Source organism: Anabas testudineus, chromosome 24, assembly GCF_900324465.2.
Source record: "Anabas testudineus chromosome 24, fAnaTes1.2, whole genome shotgun sequence".
Classification (NCBI taxonomy): Eukaryota; Metazoa; Chordata; class Actinopteri; order Anabantiformes; family Anabantidae; genus Anabas; species Anabas testudineus.
In genome coordinates, this window is record NC_046632.1 from 15,795,671 (window position 1) to 15,815,904 (window position 20,234).

General features: G+C 39.3%; 3 protein-coding genes across 4 annotated transcripts; 1 reads left to right on the forward strand and 2 right to left on the reverse strand.

Annotated features, from left to right (window-relative positions):
- Positions 1–480: 480 nt before the first annotated feature.
- mtif3 (mitochondrial translational initiation factor 3) lies at positions 481–3,400 on the forward strand. Of its 2 annotated transcripts, none has more exons than XM_026341901.1 (4): positions 481–555; positions 1,277–1,739; positions 2,044–2,195; positions 3,141–3,400. In XM_026341901.1, exons 2-4 carry the CDS (start codon positions 1,283–1,285, stop codon positions 3,357–3,359), a joined length of 828 nt encoding a protein of 275 aa, XP_026197686.1. In that variant the 5' UTR covers positions 481–555; positions 1,277–1,282; the 3' UTR covers positions 3,360–3,400. The 2 variants fall into 2 exon arrangements, with proteins under 2 accessions (XP_026197686.1, XP_026197687.1); XM_026341902.1 differs by having other exon boundaries at positions 492–555; positions 1,281–1,739.
- Positions 3,401–3,775: 375 nt separating this feature from the next.
- heca (hdc homolog, cell cycle regulator) lies at positions 3,776–13,560 on the reverse strand. The gene is made up of 5 exons (XM_026341900.1): positions 12,436–13,560; positions 8,899–9,946; positions 7,389–7,555; positions 5,077–5,231; positions 3,776–4,294 (listed from the first exon to the last, which is right to left on the reverse strand). The coding sequence occupies exons 1-5, from the start codon at positions 12,572–12,574 to the stop codon at positions 4,130–4,132; spliced, it is 1,674 nt and encodes a 557-aa protein (XP_026197685.1). The 5' UTR covers positions 12,575–13,560; the 3' UTR covers positions 3,776–4,129.
- Positions 13,561–14,470: 910 nt separating this feature from the next.
- On the reverse strand, positions 14,471–18,303 carry abracl (ABRA C-terminal like). Its single transcript, XM_026342017.1, has 3 exons — positions 18,196–18,303; positions 17,133–17,198; positions 14,471–16,684 (listed from the first exon to the last, which is right to left on the reverse strand). Exons 2-3 carry the CDS (start codon positions 17,191–17,193, stop codon positions 16,500–16,502), a joined length of 246 nt encoding a protein of 81 aa, XP_026197802.1. The 5' UTR covers positions 17,194–17,198; positions 18,196–18,303; the 3' UTR covers positions 14,471–16,499.
- Positions 18,304–20,234: the final 1,931 nt, after the last annotated feature.

The window sequence follows — 20,234 nt, forward strand, 5'->3', positions numbered from 1 at the left end:
AGCTGTGAGCAAACATTTCACAATCAGTCGGTTAAATACTAAATTAATGATGCATGAATTTGCAAGATGTTACTTTAAAGGATAGAGTACCTACGATAATATGTACCTCATCTTTACAATTTGCACTAATACGTTATAAAAACAAAAGTAGGAATAAATAGAAAGTTTAGCTGAGCCTCAAAGTCATAAGACAAACTGTCTGGGAGCAGCAAACCAAGCTTCAGACCAATTAAGCCAATTAATTAATTATGAAATTGCTCTCACCTTCATTACATTAAGGTGGAGCTGAAATCCCATGGTAACAGTGAGGCAAATAACTAAGAAGTATTAAAAACAAACCTACCTGCAAACATATATAGTATATAATTGGTTTTATTTGAGTGAACCGACCCTTTAAAGGGTTTCTGTCATGTCCTGATTTGTCCTCCAGGGGGCAGCACAGTGGTTTAGTTCCATCTATTCTGATTCAAATTAAATGAAGAAGAGTTTGACGGAAGACGGTGCAGGAGCAGTCACCCTGCAGCTGACAGCATGAAAACACGACATTAAGTCACAGTGAGTAACAATCAAAGCTAAATAAATCAGATACGGGGATATTTTATTAGTGCTGGTGACATTAGTGTTTATCTGTACTGTGAATATTTGTGCCTCCATTGGTGAAGGAACCTAATATTATGTATATACAGAGCAACTTAGTACGTGTGGGACAACTTGAACAAATTGTCATCAGTAGTGTGACTTAATCAGTTTAAATGATATAGTTTTCCAGCCTACTACACAACTGAGTTGTCGTTTCCAGACTTCCTTTTAAAAACTCATACTTTCAGATTTACTTGGTCTTTTATACTATCACTGGAAGCCAATGTATCTACTGCACTATATACTGATCCATTAAGTATTTCACATCAGTTCGGCATAACTTTACTGAGGAACCTTGATGTAAATGTGTGTTATTTGGGTTTTGTAAAATGTTTGTACTGTGTCGTGTTTACATTGACAGCAAAAGTCATAAACCTTAAATCTGATGATTTTTAAATGGAGGCTGGCAGAGCGGTGGTGCTGAGTATACGGAGTTTTGATGTATTATTACGTTAGTTTAGAGACGCTACTAATGTTGTACAGATTAAGTTTACATCTATTTTACGGTATAGTGTTTTTAATTCAAACTTAGTCAGCTTTATTGTCCACATGTTATCGCAAAAGTGTATAACACCTTTTTTATGTAATATAATACTTCACAGTTACATCTAGCAGCTCATTTATCCCCTTCTTTTAGTTAGATATGTCTGCAGGTTGTGTGAGGTGGCTGCTAAGCCACACAGTTCGAGCTGTCTGTGTCGGTTCTCCAGGTTGTTGGACACCTGCATCAAGATTTCTCAAATGCAGTAAAAGGTCAAACATCATTCCTGGCACCTTGAGATGGTCTCCATTCTCCACATCAGTGGACGACACAGAACAAACTCCTGAACCGAAGAAGAAAAAGAAGGATCCCCGAGCTCAGGCCACAATCGGCAGTGTTGGCCGTAAGATCCCACAGCGTCTGATACAGGTCATAAGTGAGACTGGGGAGGACTTGGGCACCATGCACCGTGCAAATGTGATCAGAATTATGGACGAGCAGGGTCTGAAACTGGTGCTGCTCAATGAGGACAAAGATCCTCCCGTTTACCAGCTGATGAGCGGAAAACAAATCCACGAAGAGCAGCTGAAATTACGAGATAAACAGAAGGCAAAACCAGGTATGTGATGTCGAAGCAGGGATCCACATTAAACCTCAGTTTAAGACTTTACATCACAGACCTGGTGTCTGATGATCTCTGCACTGGACGGTTAAAGGTGCACTAGTGTGATTTTAAACATGCAGTTCAGTTTTCTCATACTGAAAGTCACCATGTCAAACATTTGCAGGGTTTTAATGAGGAGCCAGGAAGAAAACAAAATTAGCCCATCAACATTACTAATATACCATGAAGTGCTCAGGAACATGAGTGTCTTACAGTAAGCGAAGTATGTGTAGATTGACTCTGAGTCTTCTTTGTACAGCTCCTGTGCAGGTGAAGGAATTGGCCTTTTCGTCTGGCATCGCATCTCACGATCTCACCACCAAGCTGAAACAAGTGGAGAGCTGGCTGGAGAAGAAGCACCATGTTAGGATCACTCTGCGATCAGGACGCGCAGAACCTAGAGTCGACCTGGTGAGGCTGACTGAATGAATCTTTATCGATCATCTATCATCTGACTGATCAAAACAAGATGTATTCTGTTCCTCATCGACACATTCTCATCATCTAAATGCTGGACATTATAATCCTACTAAACACACTTCTGGAAGTTGCTTATTACACAGAATAGTTTTTAAATGCTCCTACATGAACGTCTTCAAGTTTTAAGGTGAGCTCAGTACAGAGGACAACACAGTGAAGTCATTTCTTCAAGATATATTCATATTTAGGTGAAATCTTGATGTGCTTTTGAACAAACATTTTCATAGTTTTTTACACCACAGACAAAAAATGTCTCTTCCTACTTTCTCTTTTTATTCTTTTTCTATTCATTCAATTATTCTGAAGCAGTCAGAATATTCTGTAAGGCTTTGATTGATACATACAGGTCAAACTATCCTGCTGATTTTAGCTTATCACAAAAGTATCAGTGAACTTTCTACAGTATTTGACCACCAGGGAGCACTGGTAAGATTATTTTTCCACTGTTCTTGTTTCACTGTTCAAGTTTTAAAAAGAGAGTCAGCCTCCCTGGCGTGACATTATGCCTCCACACCACCAAGGGCCTTCGTCCATCTGTCTTTCCAATCTTGTGAACACATCTCGGGAAATTAAATTTCTTGTGCTACAAATGTCCACTTGGACTAACTGACTAACTGATTAGATTTTGGTGGTCATTTTATTACATTTGGCACAAACGTCCACTTGGACTTGTGCATGAACCAATTAGAATGAGTCTGGAGAGACATACATGCAAACTGCAACTTCACTGGTTGCTATAGTCATACAACCACAATGCTGTAATAACTTCATCATTGTAACTTCAGCATCAGCATTCCTCAGAATAATCAGCCTGCCTCTATTAGCTGTTATTTTTTATAGTGTGTCTTAATTAATTAAGTGTTTTTCTTTCCATAGGACACAACTCTGGAGCAAATGGTGCAACAGATGGAGGTTATGGTGGGATTTGTTTCCAAGCCAAAAGTCATACGTGAGGGTAAAGCAGCCATGTGCGTTCTCAGACCACCTTCAGCAAAGGAGCTTTCACAAAAGGGGAAGAATAAGACGGCGGAGCCACAGTCTGACAACTCGGCTCAGAGCAACACACACACAACATCAGGGTCTGTACAGCAGTGAGGTGATGGAAATAAAACGACGATAAAGAAAGTTGACCTTGGTGTAGGCTTCTGCAGAGTCTGTCTGTTTCTTGTTTGAAAGCATTTTACAAAAGCATGTTTGATTTGTAAAGTGGATACAAGAACGAGTTTGAGAGTCTGGTGTTAGAAGACGTCAGAGTTACAAAGGTACCAAACCTTAATTTGTGCATCACTGATTCCTCAAATCAGCTGAGCACTGTATGTCTGCATCTTTTCACGGGAATTGTTGACAGTAAGGAAACATGCAACGTCACTAATGTTGCTTCACATGACCCAATTTTATAATTTATTGTTTTTTATATGTGATTCCTTCATATCATTCCCCCCTAAAGACGGCCAGTGAGGATGATGAGGCTGCAAAAGATAGATTTCAGATATGTACACAACAGCAGTGTGTATCTTTCTCTGCTTTATTCAAGATTAATCTTTATGTTTTTGGTAAAAAATGAAAATAAGCAAGTTTGGCATACAGATTACATTCATTTGTCACTGATAAATGTGTTCACTTGACTAAAATGTCAGCTCCACACTTTTATCAACACCTTTCTGTAACAGCAGAGATACTGTCCTGGAACTTTTATTTATTTTAACCAGACATATTTTTCCCTGTACATACAAAAGAAACTGAAGTAGAGAGAACTTGAAGACATAAAACCACCTTAAGGCCCAAAAAAATAAAATCTTTCCTAGATTGTGTTAGAAAAACATGGGAACAAAAGCAGCTTAACTAATATGCATGAACAACATTTGTCAATAAGCCTCGAGTACTTTGTAGGAGGAGAATGGTTTAACAAAGTGATAGTCCAGGTTGCCGCAGTGAGGGCACTGCTGGACGTTGCTGTACTCGGAGAAATACTGCATTCCAACTCGAACGTCTACCACCGGCTTCCCGCAGTGCTTACAGTTGAGACGGGCCTGAGGAGAGACAGGATGGAGACGGGGCAGCGGTCACTTAATGTGCAATGTTTGATGTTTGTTCTTGATCTTTGAGTGTCTGTTATGTAATGATCTAATCTCAAAGGTTGGTTTAACTGTCAGCAGCTTCCCACAGTCTTGATCTACTGGAGAGGTTACAACAGACAACAGACTGTCGTGAAGAAACTAAGTCAGCATCCAACCACAGCTGTTGTCGTACGTCTACTGTACTTTACACGAGTATTTTCATGCTCTTTTTCTTTATACTTGTCCAGCGACATTTGTTTGATTAATATTACTACTGACAGTTTAATAACCACATTATTATGTAAAAATATAGGTTAAGAAAGGAAAAGAGTTTAGATAGGACAGAGTAAAGTTTAACATCAGTCATTTGGAAACACGTTAACAGAGAACATGGATATAAGTGGCCGTAAACACTTGATGATGTCAAAGTTTATGAAGTAATACAAGGGCAAATTTGAGGCTTATTTAATTACAGCACATCCTCAGTGCATATTTAAGCCAGACTGTAATTCTATGCTGTGTAGAGCATAAGTTATAGACTTATATTGTTTAGCCTGAACATAATATGATCACAATTAACTCCACTTTGACCAGCTGGAAAATTAAAGTTTAGACTTACACATTAATATAGTCTACATTATTAATGCCTCATCAGTACTTTTACCTTTGCAACATAAATAACAGTCTTTATTTGGAGTTTGCTGTTAGGAACAAGATTGATAAGAGCTCTGAGAAAGTGCAATCAGTGTTTCTACCTGACAACATGGTGAAGCAGCCAGTATATCGTAGGTGTACATGGTGCCTAATTGGTGCCAGCTCCCGTCCCAGCGTGACTTGCACTTGATGCAGACGATCTTGTGGACGCCTTCGAGACAGTCCACACAGATGGCATAAAGGTGCATTAACCTGCCTGTAAGAGATAAATACATAAGGTTAGGTATTAAATTTACTAAATGAAAGCAGAACAGTCTGTTAATAAATCACAATAGTCGATAAAATAACAAACTCCGGATTCTCCCTTTGGTTCACTCTCATGCAGGACGTCAACAACAACTACGTTAAACATTATTGGTCAATCTGACCAATCTGTTTTCTTAATTGTTGTAGGGATTAAATTCGTTTCTCCAAGACAACAGACATAAACTCAAAGATATTTAATTCACTATCACTGTGATGGAAGTCGTCGTATCACTGAACTGACACAATAGCTGATCACCATGGTGGTGTCTTATTTCTTCCACTGATGTGATTTCATTTCCTAAAAACACAGCCAAGCAACAGGGAAGTGGTGGAGGATCGTTTTACGGCAGTACACGCTCCAGTACATCCTTAGAGCATCATCGAAACCTGCAGTGTCTCACACAGTAGATACTCAAAGGCATCACTTTGTGTTGGTATGTGCTGCACAGAGGGCGGCGTCTTACTGCCAGTGCTGTTGACTGACTGAGGGTCACAGGAGGCTCTGACAGCACCTCGGCACGTTAAGATTGTGCTGTAGTTAATGGAGCATATCTCTACTGAAAAGTTATTATAGAATTACAACATCCACACTGACAAACTGTGCAAAATTATTCAGCCACTTATCTTTTAACATTCATATTCAGCATGAGAAACAGATGCATCGATGACACATATCAAAGCTTGTCGGCCGGCAGATCAAAGAAAGTTCATGCAGCCTCGCTCCTCATTCACATTCACATTCACATTCGTGCTGGACTGTGAGGAAGCCAGCTGAAAATCTTTCATGTCTATATACATTAGACTCGGTCGACTCAGTATCGATGAATTAACCATCAGTATCTTGTATTTCCAGAACTGAAATCTACCACAGTTTGAAGGTTTTAGGTAACAAGTGGGAAAAATAACAGTTTGATTTCTGTGTCTTTGTTGCACAGTCCCAACACGCTGCAGCTTAAAAAACAAAAAGCACATGAAGAAAACATTTTTACTAATGTGACAACACATGCACAGCGTTTAGGAGTGAGAAAACACGACCAAACACGGAAACACTGCAAGAACACAATACGAATGGGTGTTTCATTCACTCAATTAAAGATGCAGTGATGCATTTTTTATCTTAAACATTCAGATTCAAGATTATGTACCATTATTCAAACTTGTAATCTGCAAGTTGAATTGTGCAACGGCTCATTTTCCAACCAGCGTTTCCTCCATTTGCTTGTATTTAGTGTTTTTGCATGTGTTTTCCTAAGCTGCAGCGCGGTGAACTCTCCGAGTTTCGGGACTTTCTCTCAGAGCAAAACACATCACTATATAAGACAATCTTTTTCAGGAGATGGAGATTTTATTTATTTTATGACAACTCCATCCAGAGAGGAAGACTGTGTGATACAATCAAAAGCTCAAACAATAACTCCAAAGTTGAACCTATGAATGAAGTGTACAAAATGCAAAAGTGCTGCTGCCTTCCACAATCTTAATCCATAATAGACACTTATAGAGTTACAGTACACATATGTCCTATATGTAGTAGCAGAAGTAGTATTATTAGTAGAAGTTGTGGAGGCACAGGGACAGTTTGCACAAACATCAGCACAGCGATTTCTCAGCATGTGTAACATTTCTCGAAATCCATGATTCAGTTCATACCTCGATTTTCTTAGTTTTTACTTTCTCATGCAGGGTTTTACTAAACTAAACTAAACTGTGTTAATGAAAACACTAAACTCTAATGCTCTGTGCTGTCCCTGAATGCCTCATGCTGCACCTCGTACTGTATATAGACACAGTTTAACTCTCTTAAAATAAAACCTGCAGACAGAGAAAGCGATGGATCCTCTTATGACGTAAAATATCTGATATCTGTGGGCGTCAGGGAGGTCAGGAATATAACTACATTACACTCTAGAGTCTCTCTGCTGTATCTTTACAATAAGTAAGCTCTGCATCCTCTTTCATGGTATTATTTAGTCCTTGTTAACTGTGGATCTGTTTCATAGCATTGTGTTGTGTGTGTTTTTGTTAAACTGAACCATATGTGCTTTATTTTGAGCTGCATTCTCTACATGAAATAGTGTCACGCTATGTTCGAGAAACCAGGTCTGACCTTGCAGGTGGCAGGGGACATCGTACTCAATCTCGTCGTGCCGTGAGGGGCTGAGGAACAGAGTCCCGTCCACCAACGGAAACTGTTCGAACACAGGCAGCGTCCGGTGACACAGAGCACAGTTGACCACGTTCCTCTGGCTCGCACTGAGGGCTGACAGGATGAACCTGCAGAACAACGTGGACACACCAATTCAGACTGCATCATTCATTATCAGCACTCACTGGAGGATTCTGGCCCTTTATGAGATGCACTGTGTTGTGTAACATATGACATAAGAAGAAGCAGCTTTAAAAACAATTCAAACACATGTCAGGTAAGGTAAGTTTAGTGACACAGATTCCTCTGGTCGTCAGAGGTGAGCATTATGTCTGCATGAAGGACAACCCCTCTAAAAGGATTTAACTAAGTGTGCTTTCAGGGGACACCGTGCAGCCTTGTGTTGAAAAGTGTTGTAAAAAAAACTCTTTTCTTTCTTGTTTTTATTATTGAATTTAGACAAAACATCACATTTTGAGTTCATATGTTGAATGTCTTTGTAAATGTTTCTTATTTCCATGCATCCAGACACGCTACAACATTTGCATTTAGTTTTTCACTTTCCACTTTGCTCTGTTTTTTATTTTCTCTATCGCCAATAGGAATACGTGGCTAGTTTTTTGTGTGCCATTTAGTGCTGAACAGGCAGTGTACAGTGGGTTTTTCAGACAGCTGCTTGCTTTAGCTAGAAATAATGATAAAACAGTGGTGACACCACAACTGGAAACTGTTGTACAAACAACAATGGATTATGAATAAGATGCTAAAAGGCTCCTGTATGAAAAGAAAGCATTTGATCCATCAAGTGGACGTGAGTCATACGTTTTATATCTTAATAATCTCATTAATCACTAACTGTCCTTTTAAAATGTCAAAGCCAGCATTCACAATGTTCTGGTTTCTAGTACTGATGATGAATATCCAGCGAATAAAAAGGATAATGATCCAACACATCTGTCTACAACAAACTCAGCAGAGGTTTGTTAAATGACCTTTAAACTCCGTCAGCTGTCCAGACTCATTTCAACTCCCAGAAAACTGCAGCTCTGCTCCAACTCTCACTTCCTTTAAATTGAGGCTGAGGACTTTTTTTGTTTGCCACTTCCTTTTTACAGGAAATAAACTCATATTAATAGAATAATATTTCATATTATTCTGTATTTGCTTGTACAAATAGACTTTTTAATGAAGTAATAAGTTTAAAAAAACATTTAGTGTCACTTCTTGGATGTGTTTTTTACTTACTAATATTTAGTTTATGAATCCGATCAAAGACCTTATGTTCCTACAACTATAAGCTAGCTTTTATATATTCTATAATCTCTTACTAACATTCAAATTAAGTGGTCACATGTATGTATGTGTCAGATATTTGACAAATCTGGACTAAAATCTACAACTGAATTTTAATCAGTTTCATATCACAACAAGTATTTTAAATATACTGTATGAACTGTCCCAGGAGACATACCTGCGCAGTTCTTCCCCCTGGCCTGCCTGGGCATCGTCCTCCATGCGGACATGGTAGGTGTTGAGCTTATGTCGGGGGATGTGGGTGAGCAGCTCCGAGAGGTCCAGCCTCCTCAGAAACTGCACTGGGTGAGGATGGGTGCCGTCACCCACGCTGGCAGAGGCGAGCCGGTGGTGGAGCGGGAGGGCGAAGGATAGCGGCAGGGGAAGAACAGACCCGGGGTCGAGGTGAGGGCCACCAACTGTGCTGCCAGAGGCTCCAACTGAGCAGGCACCGCCCCGGGCCAGAGCTCCCCCAACCAGGAGGTGTTTCCTCTGTGGGTCCATGTGGACGGCGGTTTTGAGGAACTCTCCCAGCTGACGGGAACCTCGCAGAGCTGCTCCCCCAGGTCCCGATGTGAGAGCAGCAGTGGGGGAGAAGGAGAAGCCTGCAGGAGGAGACTGTCCCGGGGAGTCGCAGGGAGACTTCTGAGCAGGCCCCAGAGGAAAAGCCCCTCCTGTAGCAGCTGCTGCTCCTCTCTCTGCAGAGTTGTGTCGCTCCACTGATTGTCTGCGAGGTAAGTCCTGACTAGATGCTCTGTGGGGTAGTTTACCTCCTCCACACGCCCCTCCTGGTGCTTTACTTTTCTTGGGCTCATCAAAAAACCCGTCCCCAGCCCCCGTAGCCCCCCCACTTGCCAAAACCCTCCCCATGCTCCTCTCAGACGGCTTCTTCTTGCGCTCATCCTGCATGCGTTTCACCTGATACCAGTCGGTGTCCTTCTTTAAGTGACCCTGGCCGCAGCGGCAGGAGCAGAACCTGAAGGCCAGATCATAGCCCTTCTTGGTCCACATGTTCTGACGACACTGCTTCTCATTCCACGACCGCGCACGGCCAATGCAGTTGAACTGGATGAGGATGGAGCTCTCCCACTCGTAGAAACACTGCAGATGCATCCAGTTGCCGTAAGGACAGAGCTCGTTGTTGCAGAGCACCCGCTGGTAGTCGTCCTTCTCCAGGTCGATGGCCCGGCCCAAACTGCAGCTGAGAGGCGTCGCACACTGGACCTCTGAAGGATTAAAGACAGAAAGGGGAGGAGAAGAGCTCATTATGATGTGTTCTCACCACAGTCTCCCCTCACAGCTCATTATTTTCATTCTTTTTTTATTTGTAGATCATTGTTTGATTAGTCAATCAGTCTTTTAGTCTAAAAATGAAGTCGGAAAATTGTGAAAAACTCCAGCAGGTTCTTCAAATTGCTTAAAGTAACAGTCAAAAGCCCAAAGATGTTTAATTTCAGGCTGCTGCTAGTTATAATTTTCATTTTAAATTCATCTATTATTTTCTCAATTAAAAGAATTACTATTTGGTTTGATATATAAATTCTCACACCCACTCACTAACTATTTCTCAGAGCCCCAGTGAGAAGTCTTTAAATGTGAAATAGAAAAAAACACATTTAACTCGCTGGAATGTCAAACACTTGATGGTGTTTGGATTCCTAAACTACATTTTTCTGTCTTCAGCTATAAACTAGCTTCAGTTCTAATTCTATTTACACTTTTGTAAAACAAAGTAAGTTAAAAGAAGCTGAGATCAGAGGATGTCTGTCAGTTTTATTATAAAAGCCCTGAATGATTAATTCAATGAACACTGTGCTGTAATGCTGAACCACACTGATCACTAGTGAATGAAATCAGAATGAAAAGATTCAACTTCAACTTGCTTATTTTATCTTAGAAAGAACATAAAAAGTTGCGGATATTACGTCAGACCATACAGATATTAAAATTGAACAGATATGATTTGACATTTGAGCCGGAACCGGTGAATATCTGGCATCTTAGCATGATAAGTTTCTTGCTTTATAAATTATTTAAACCTATTTAAACAATTCGTCAATTGTCTGATGATGCATTCATCATTGTTGAGTTCATTTCAAGTAAAAACTCTACTACTAAACTACTACTACTACTTTGCTGCTTTCACATGTGCTGCAAACTGAATCTTTTGCTAATTGGACTTCAGATTCATCCTCCAGCACATCAACAGCACATGAGGTGAAAATGTTAACAGGCTGATTTCAGCGTCCTCGCTCCCTCGTCTGCATCAATTTATGAAATTCAACTAGGCCACCCGAGCCTGTGAGCAGCTCTATTCAGGCCCTGCCAATTGTCAAGTCTGGATGTGAATCAAGCAAATGTGGGCGCACACTCTCTACAAGGAGCAGCTCATTATAATACACTGTGGTTGTGTGTGTGGGGGGAATAGCTTCCTCCTTCCTTTTCCGGTGCACTGTCATAGCTTTGCTCTCTCTCTCTCATAGTGGCAAAAAATATTTTAAAGGATCAAAGTGATGAAATGCAACAGGGTGTAATGCAAAAATGCACTTACAACTCTGAAAATGACATTTAAATAATAGAATTATTTTAATTGTGGAATAACTAAATACATAACTTGTAGTGTTTAATTTCTACCTTGCTATGCTGCAGTGGGAGATGCGCTTTATGACTCTTATTACAGCCCTATAATAATACATTAAGCATCCCTGAAGATGGAGACTAGTTTACAGATGGTTCTTACAAACTCTAAATGTTGGCTTAGATATTTGCTTGATGTAAAAAAATAAATAGAAACCTGTTTTAAACTGCATGTAAGAGTGCAAAGGGCCAAACATGGGAACTTTTTTTGTTGCTATTTTAAGTCTGCATGGGATGAAGTTGAACTTGAGCGCGCAGGCCAGCGGTGAGGTGTCAGAATTACCCTCGGAGGCCACGACCAGAAACTGTGGACAAGGTTAGCGTCAGGGAAAACAGCTGAGGCCTGCACACCAGCTCCAACAGCCATCGATCATCAAGACGAGTGTGATGGCATTCACAGAAGTCATCAACACTCTCCGAGGCTGCATTTCATAAGAGGGACTCGTATTTTTCATTGATGCTTATGTTGCTGTCAAGAGGAGCTCGGGACGAAACTAAAATTGACAAATTTAACAATTTAGACATGTCCTGCTGCTTATGTACTACAGAGACCTGTGACAACCCGATTTACCAACATTTATTAAACAATAGCAGTCGTTGTTTAATTCGGCTTACATCTGAAACACCAAGCAACACCTGCTTTAATAACATTTCAACTTATTTGACCGCTGTTCCCATAATATTGTTGAACCAAAACAAACCAAGGTGGTCTTCAGAAATCACTGCAAAGAAATTGCACAAACCCCAAATTTGACTACATTTCAGAACAAGCTACTTGCAGGTTCACATCCACACAGACGACCGATAAAATGACTCCATTCATACAAGGCCTTAAGTCGTGATCGACTAATGTAGCCTGAATTTAGGCGACAACCTCGGAGCGATGAGAATGCCCCAAATTGTAATCGAAGTTTGGCGCGGTGCTCTCTGCAGGCAGAAATGAGGTGTGTGGGGCATAGAAACATTTGCAACGTCGCAGTGCATGTATGTCACAGTCGCACAGACAAGACAGAGCTTCCCCTGGCAGGAAGGCAGCATCACCAAACTTGACTACATCTGTGTCCGTTTCCTCTCTTACCACTCGAGCGCTCGCTCCTGGGTGCAGCCGCCGCGGCCGCGCCTCCTGTTGCGGCCGCACAGGCTCCATTTTCCTGCTCATCTCCGCTACTGTTAGTGCGTTTGCTTTTCTTTCCCTTGTTGTTCTTCTGGTTGGGCATTTTACAGCAATCGTGTGTCGGTGTTATTTTCGACCTCTATCAACGACTGCCATCAGCGCTGTGTGACATTTCTGTGGATTCCATTTCTGCAGCGGACTCTTGGTGTTTCTGCAGGGACTTCTCTCTGTGTGGACGTTTTTTTTTTTTTTGGCCTCTTCGTGGGCGACAGGTAGAGTTTTTGTGCAGCTCGCACAGCAGCAGTTTTAAGGAATAAGCTCCTATAACCTTTAAGAGCGAAGGCGTGTCCGTTTCTTGTTTTGATTCCTGCTCTGCTGTTTTCTTCCACCCCCTGACGTCACAGGGCCCCGCCCCCCGCCATTGGCTGTCTGCGATTTATGAGGCGTTCAACACATTTGCGAAAGCTCGGACTTTGCAGCTTTCACACTTCCCTGGCATTGTGTTAACACTGTGAAGGATTGGGCAGGAGTTGTTTAATAGTCCTGTAACTGTCAGTAAACCAGCAATAACTGGCCTCTACACGTTGCAACGTCTGTGAATCCAGAACCTAATTTTGGCTTATTCATCCGTTATTGTTCGTTCAAAACTCTTAAGAGCTAGACTGTCACAGTTGGTGATGTTTTCGTCAGTAACTGCTTTGATGATCAGTTAGTGATTATTTAACTAACAGGATTTTCTCGGCCTGGGTGAATTCGCATTCTGCACAACTCCTCTCACAACTCCTCTCACATGCGGGGTCCCTCAAGGATCCATTCTCGGTCCCATTCTCTTTTCTGTCTGCATTATTCCTTCAAGATTCATTTGTAACAAATATGGTTTTTGTTTTTACTATTTCCTACTATAAAGTCCCAATTTGCCTGTCTGAATGATATCAAAGCCTGGGTGTCCATAAACTTTCTTGATCTTAACGAAAAGAAAGATGAGATTTTGTTCTTCGGTCCTGTTGGACTTTCCATTCTGATAATTTTTAGGATTATGCAAAGAACCTGGGTGTGCTATTTGACACTGATCTGAAATTTGATGAACAAATAAACTCACTTGTCAAATCCAGTTTCTTTCAACTGAGAGTTTTGGCCCAGGTCAAATCTGTCTTTCTCTTTGAGAAAGTGATCCATGCTTTTATCTCCAATTAACAACTGCGGTGAATAATGCTCGAGGATCAGCCAGTCTAATCTTTCTCTTCTACAGGTGGTCCAGAGGTTAAAATAGAAGACTAAAGGTAATTTTACAAAACAACAGCAGTCACCCTCTAATTCAGCTTACATTTGATGTCACCCCTGCACTTCACAAGAAATACATTTCCTATTTTTATGACACATTACTGAAGTCTCATCAAGAATCCCACAGTACATAAAGGCAGCAGCAGAGAGGGGAGTGGATAAATAAGAAGTAATCAGTGGGACATACCTGTGGGGGAGGCATCACTGTCCCATTTAGCTGTTGAGACAGAAGATATTTTAACACCCTGAATGGGTCAATGCCAGATTACTCCCTGTCCTGTATGTGAAGTGTATCAACTTAGTGTGTTTATATGTATGTCAGTGAATTAATGTTCACATTAATTCATAGTTACGTGGAGCTTTTTAATAAACATAATATTAATAAAAAATACCTATAAAACTATAAATGGTATTTATGGAATGATACCATACCACCAAAAGTATTTTAAAAGTAAACAAGACTCCATTCATAAATGTGACAATTTATCAGTTACTGTTCAAAACTGTTAAAACATGACTAAAGGTAATTTAAAAAATACAAAATATCACTTTATCCCCTAAAACCATTGCCAATTACATAAATATTGTGATCCCAGCACGGAAGAGTATTAGCTAATCTGACCAAAATAAAACATATATACAGGAGCTCCCTGCATTTCCCAAGATTGTCACTTTTCTATTACTAATAAAATTCTTAAGAATAATTGGAAAAAGCTGATTCAAGACTTCAATTGTGAATGTTTTATTTCTTGGTGGGTATCCCACAGTAGCAGAAACCTCTGTTATTTAGAAATGTGTATATTGCCAATACAAAAGACAGTAATGACGCACTTGAACCCATCATGCAGGCACCCTACTAGTTCACAAAAATGGCTTGAGGTATTGGCACTGGACTACATTTCAGTTTCATTCATAATTAAAATATGGTTGAACTCATTCTCTTGAGGTCTCCAAATGTTTGATTCATGTATGCCACCAAGAGATCAGGTGAATATCGTTTAGAAAAAAATATTTCAAGTCAAACCTAAACTAACACCCAACACCTGAACTTAAACGATCTGAGCTAGGGTGATTCAACAGCAGTGAACGTGACAGTGGTCTAATGAAACTTGCAGATAAAGTGTGGTTCCACAAGGCTGACAATTTACTTCTTATCACTGTGAGAAGTCGATGTTTACATTCAGGCAAAAGGTCGGTCCTTCTGGTGTATTTTAAAACCTTTAAAATCTTTCCTCTTCCACCTAAATATCTTTAGTTGTTAATAAATATGGAGACCCAAAGTGGTCAAAAGTAAGTAAACATAAGAAAATTCAAAAATCAAATGAAAACATGAAGAAACGATGTGAAATTACCAACAAGATAATGCATATAATTAAAAACAAACGTGGCTCTTAAGTATAAAATGTTAATTGGTGCTTGCTTTATTTTAGAGGTTCTTTGTTTAAATTCAACTGCTTATTACTTATTGTCATTTAACATCACTAATTATTTATCAGTGAATCATGATAAACAGGGAAGTTATGATTTTTTTTTTGTATGAGTGAATCACAAACCTGGAAAATGTTAATTAGGTTAATTATTTCATTATTTCTTAAAAATGTACCTCTTTGGGTCCCCATAGATTTTTCATATTTCTGACTTTGCAAGTGATAAATTTCTCAGATAGAAGGATAACACACTTGATCTGCAAGTATCATCCCATCTACAGTACAGAATAAAAAGCACAAACACACACATACTAAAACTATAAATTCATATCTTGTGTGACAAATAAGACACCTACTTTATGCCACAGGACAGTTATTTAACATAGTTTGGTTATGTTGGTCCTGAGAATAAGAAAATGTATCTTTTTTTTCACCCTGTAATGACGCATAAATAAAAAATCCACAAGAAATACATTCATCAAGTATTTCTTACAAAGGCAAATTCTGAATTACTGAACACGTATAAAAAGATGGACTAAAACTACTATAGCACATTGTGGTACAAAATTCAAATGTGTAAAATTCCTTCTTAAATAGAACTATTTTGATTGTAGCTTCTGTGAAGGAACTGGTCTTAGATTTACAAAAGCACTGGTCTAGTAACATCATTTTACAAATAGGTTGTATTAATGGCTCATGCAAACCATAAATGGAATGACCAATTAGTGGACACACTGCCTGTTGTCTTCAATCTGCACCAGATGTAAACCTAAAAATACTCATTACATGTGATATGAATTTAGTTAATGAAGTCTTTCTAGCATAGTGCAGCTTTAGAAACAAGTATGTCAACACAAAGAGAAGCAGTTGGTTGTGCTTTACTGTAATATTTAAGAAAAATGCCCAAATGCATGCATTAGGCAAAGTGTGGCATTTGTGACTTGTGCGTTTACAGTCTCAAAAGTGTATCAAAATGACATTACAGACCAGTGGTTTAAAAAACAGCAGCGCCTGAGAAATAGAGAAACATCACTTTTCCTGTTTCACAATATGAAACTATACCAGTGCCTGTTCAGCCCGTGAAAACCATAAAATAATCTTAACACTGAAATTAAATGAAATTATATGCAGACAAGCCAGGTGGGTCCGTTAATATGCTGTTAGGTCTAACATGTATTGTCATTGTGTTTGAGTTCAAATACTGAACCATTATAAATGAGCAAATGAGCAAAGTTGAAAACAGGAGCTTTGTGACAAGCTGGGGCACTGATTCAGATAAAGCCCACAATCGTTGAGAACCATCTGATCCAAACTTTGGCCTCATTCCTGGAGTAGGATAATGTCAACATTGTCGTGAACGCCCTGCAGGAGCAACTCGCCCTGGAAGTTGATCACCTTCTTCTTCTTGGCAGCCTTCAGCGTGCCCACCAACGCCTCGAAGATATTGGCACAACGGTCGTCATTAAACAACACTCCAAACTTCACACTGGTTTGACCGTCAGCATCTGAAATAAAGTAAACAAAGATATGATGAATTTATTGTTTCATACCACTATTACTTTCATTAGAGATTGTTGTGTGATGTGTTTATTTTTTTTTATAAATGTGGAAATATGATGCAAACACAGACAATAAAGTGCTTGTTTTGTATGACTAGAAGTGCAAATATAATTTACTGAAAATGACCTAACATTGAGAAAAGCAGCAATTACTGACATTATAAAAGGTAGCACGAGCACATCTGAGCATTTTAATTAAAGATATATTCCACTCACTAAGAGGGAGATATCACAGCTACTGGAGTCAGATGTTTATGATTTATTACTTTATTAATTCATGATTCATTCAATTCATGGGAGACTTCTGAATCCAAGATAAACAATTCAAAAGTTTTTTCAATGTTGAGTCTTCAAAAAGATAAAAACACTTCCAGTACGGGATTATAGGACTCACTTTTACTTCCCAATCGCTGAATCTCCTGGACCAGCAAATCTATTTCATGAGCGACATTCATTGTTGCTAGGAAGAAAAAAAGAAAATCAAATAAACATGTTGGATGGACAATAGATCTGCTTAATTCACTGTGTGGCAAGGGTGCAATTATCCCTCATACAGTCCATTCTCACATAAACCACGTTCCAAATTGTGAAAATTTATGTCTGCGTTACTCCTGGCAAAACCTATATGACCTGTAATATCTCTAATATTTCACTATGGCAAGATAACTAATTTGATAAGTAATTTGGTACACAAACAACCCAAAATTCAGCATTCATTCTAGACTATTTTCAACTTTTCTAACTGGCATCATGGAGACTTTGGACAAACATTGTTAATGTAAAATCACCGCCTTGGGTTGAATTCAGTCCTGTATGATCATTAACTCAATGCCGAATGTTTCAGGGCTCCACTATAATCTAATTAAATAAATAAGTTTCATTCTTCTCGGGTCTGTATTTGATAATGTTTCAGGCAAATCCGGTTTTGTGAGAATAGCGAACGGAGGCTGGGGCTGAGATTTTCTCCTCTTAGAAAAGTAGTATTATTTCGGTGATAAAAGTAATGCAAATGCATTTTTATTCGTTAATATAGTGGGTAGCACTAACATAAAGATTACAGGTGAATTAGGAATTTGATTGTGCAGTTTTCAGTTGAACGTAACAAGCTGCAACATGAACAGGGCGGATTGTTAATGCGGAAATAAGGAGTTAGCACTCGAAGCTAGCCACCACAATGCACAAATGCTTGGTGTAATCACTGAATTTAAGTGATGTGTATTATTTCATGGGTGGGGATTCGTGTTTACACCTCAAATATGTCTTTCCTGACTTTTGTTATAATATTATATTCACATTAAACAGCAGATATGGACTCGCCGGTAACGTTAGCTTCTAGACAAACGCTCCGCTGAGAGGACGAGGAGTTGCTAACATCGATAAACCGATGTAATATATTATGGAAACTATTTTAACAAATGTCAATGTGAAACAGGTTTAAAAAGAACATTTACACCTACATATTGACGGGGTTCTTCTTCTTATTCTTGCTTCTAGTGAGGTGATGGACGACTTTCTCGTGAATCGGCACCCACCGGGGGATAACGTTGCTGAGTTCAGGTCTGCTCGGAAATACACACTCTCCTCTTGGAAGAAAGCGGCACAGAGTTCGCCTAGTTTTTAGTTTCAGAGGAGGGTCCAGAAATTTAAAGACAGGGACACAAATGGAATATAACCAAAAGGTTGTTATATTAACACGTCAAATTTAAACATATTCACATTAAAAAAAAACTATGTTAACATGTGAAAAACTTAATCCAATATCCATGTTGAGGACAGTTCCTGAGGTTGTCCTCTCTGATGAAAACATAAATTGAAAATACATGTGTGCTGATAAATTGCTCTAACCCAGTCAACTTAAACAACCCCATAATGAATTGCTACCTAAGGGCAGCCATAGGTTGTCATAATGTGGACTGTGTTTTGTGTTTGTGCCCAGATTTCCCATGACACTTGAAGGCACCATACTTCTCATCTGACTCTATCGTGACACATCGTGAGTCCTTCACGGCCACTGGGCCTTATAAGGCTGCAAGATGTGCTGCTTTCCTGCCTCTAAAAAACAAGTAACCTTTCCCAGCTATCCAAGAACCAGGCTGACAAAGCTGGATAAACATGTTCAGTACGCCAAGATCCAAAATATCACAAGAAAATACCCAATTTGTGCATTAACAGATGTGATTAAAGTTATTCACTTTGGTGCACTGAATGGTTTTTTTGTTACTTGGCCTGGACAAATTAATAACCACCATCCAGAGATTCTGTAAATCTTAATGTGTCTACCTGTTGCATATTTCTAAATATGCACATTTAATAAATTAGGTGGTATACTATCCCAACCAGTCAATCTTAGCCACTGCCTCACATCACTGTTTTAATTTAACAAAGTTCAGCATCTGAAACTTCCTGGAAGGAGTTTCAGGAAACCCGTTTGAAATGTGAGCAGTCTATAAGTAGCACTTTCTCTGAGCCTATTCAAATGTTAAGTGGTAAACCACTGATACTTTAAAGCATCATCTGTTTTAGATGGTTTTATGGTTTGCATATTTGCATGTTGTGTATTATGGAATGTTTTTATGTTTCTGTTGTTTATCTTTTCAGTTGCACTGCGAGCACAATAAGGTAGATTCCTAAAAAAAGATAATGATAAGATAGGTTAGGATCTAGCACACTTTACACTAGAGCAGCTCCATGACAGGTGTAACAGATAAACTATTTCAATAATGAAATAGATCAGCATTAACATACACAGGGTGTACCGTGCATTGCAATAGGTTTACAGACTACACTTTTACTGGTAGTAATTTTCATTTTCCTTACATTACTACAGGTTCATCTGTGAATGTCCCAAACGGACAGAAACATGTGTGATAACTGAGAAATTATTTACCTTTAGAGAGATTATTATGCATCTTTTATTTTGAAATTACTCATCCGGGTCCCTGCAGGCCAAGCAAGCTCGCGGTGATTCTGACCGTGATCCAGTGACGTCACAAAACGTCAAGTTTGATGTAACGCACACAAGATCAGACCGGAAGTTTCCCTTCACAACAAAGGTTAAAACTTCATCTGGTCTGGTCAGTTAACATCATATTTCGTCATTATGATTGTTGAATTTTAAAAACATAAAGAGTTTGATTTATTATTGTAAGTCTTGCCGTTGGGTTTCATGTGTTGCAATTTGACACACACACTATTCCATGAAAGAATAGCTGAATAACTGAATGCCTTTAGTCAGTCAATTAGTGTTTTAGTGGTGTGTTATTCCAAATATGCTTTAGTATATCCAGTTAACTCACTCATTGTCCAGAAGCACTGGCCACCTTGGTAACCCAACCTTGCTGCTAAGAAACATCTATTTAGGCCATAGTCCTATAGTATCCCATAACAATACAGTTACAGATTTATTCACATTAACAGCACTGGTGGTAACAACAGCAAATGAAAAATGTATTTAGGAACATGTTATTGCACAAGACCCCTCTGTCAGGTAAAATGC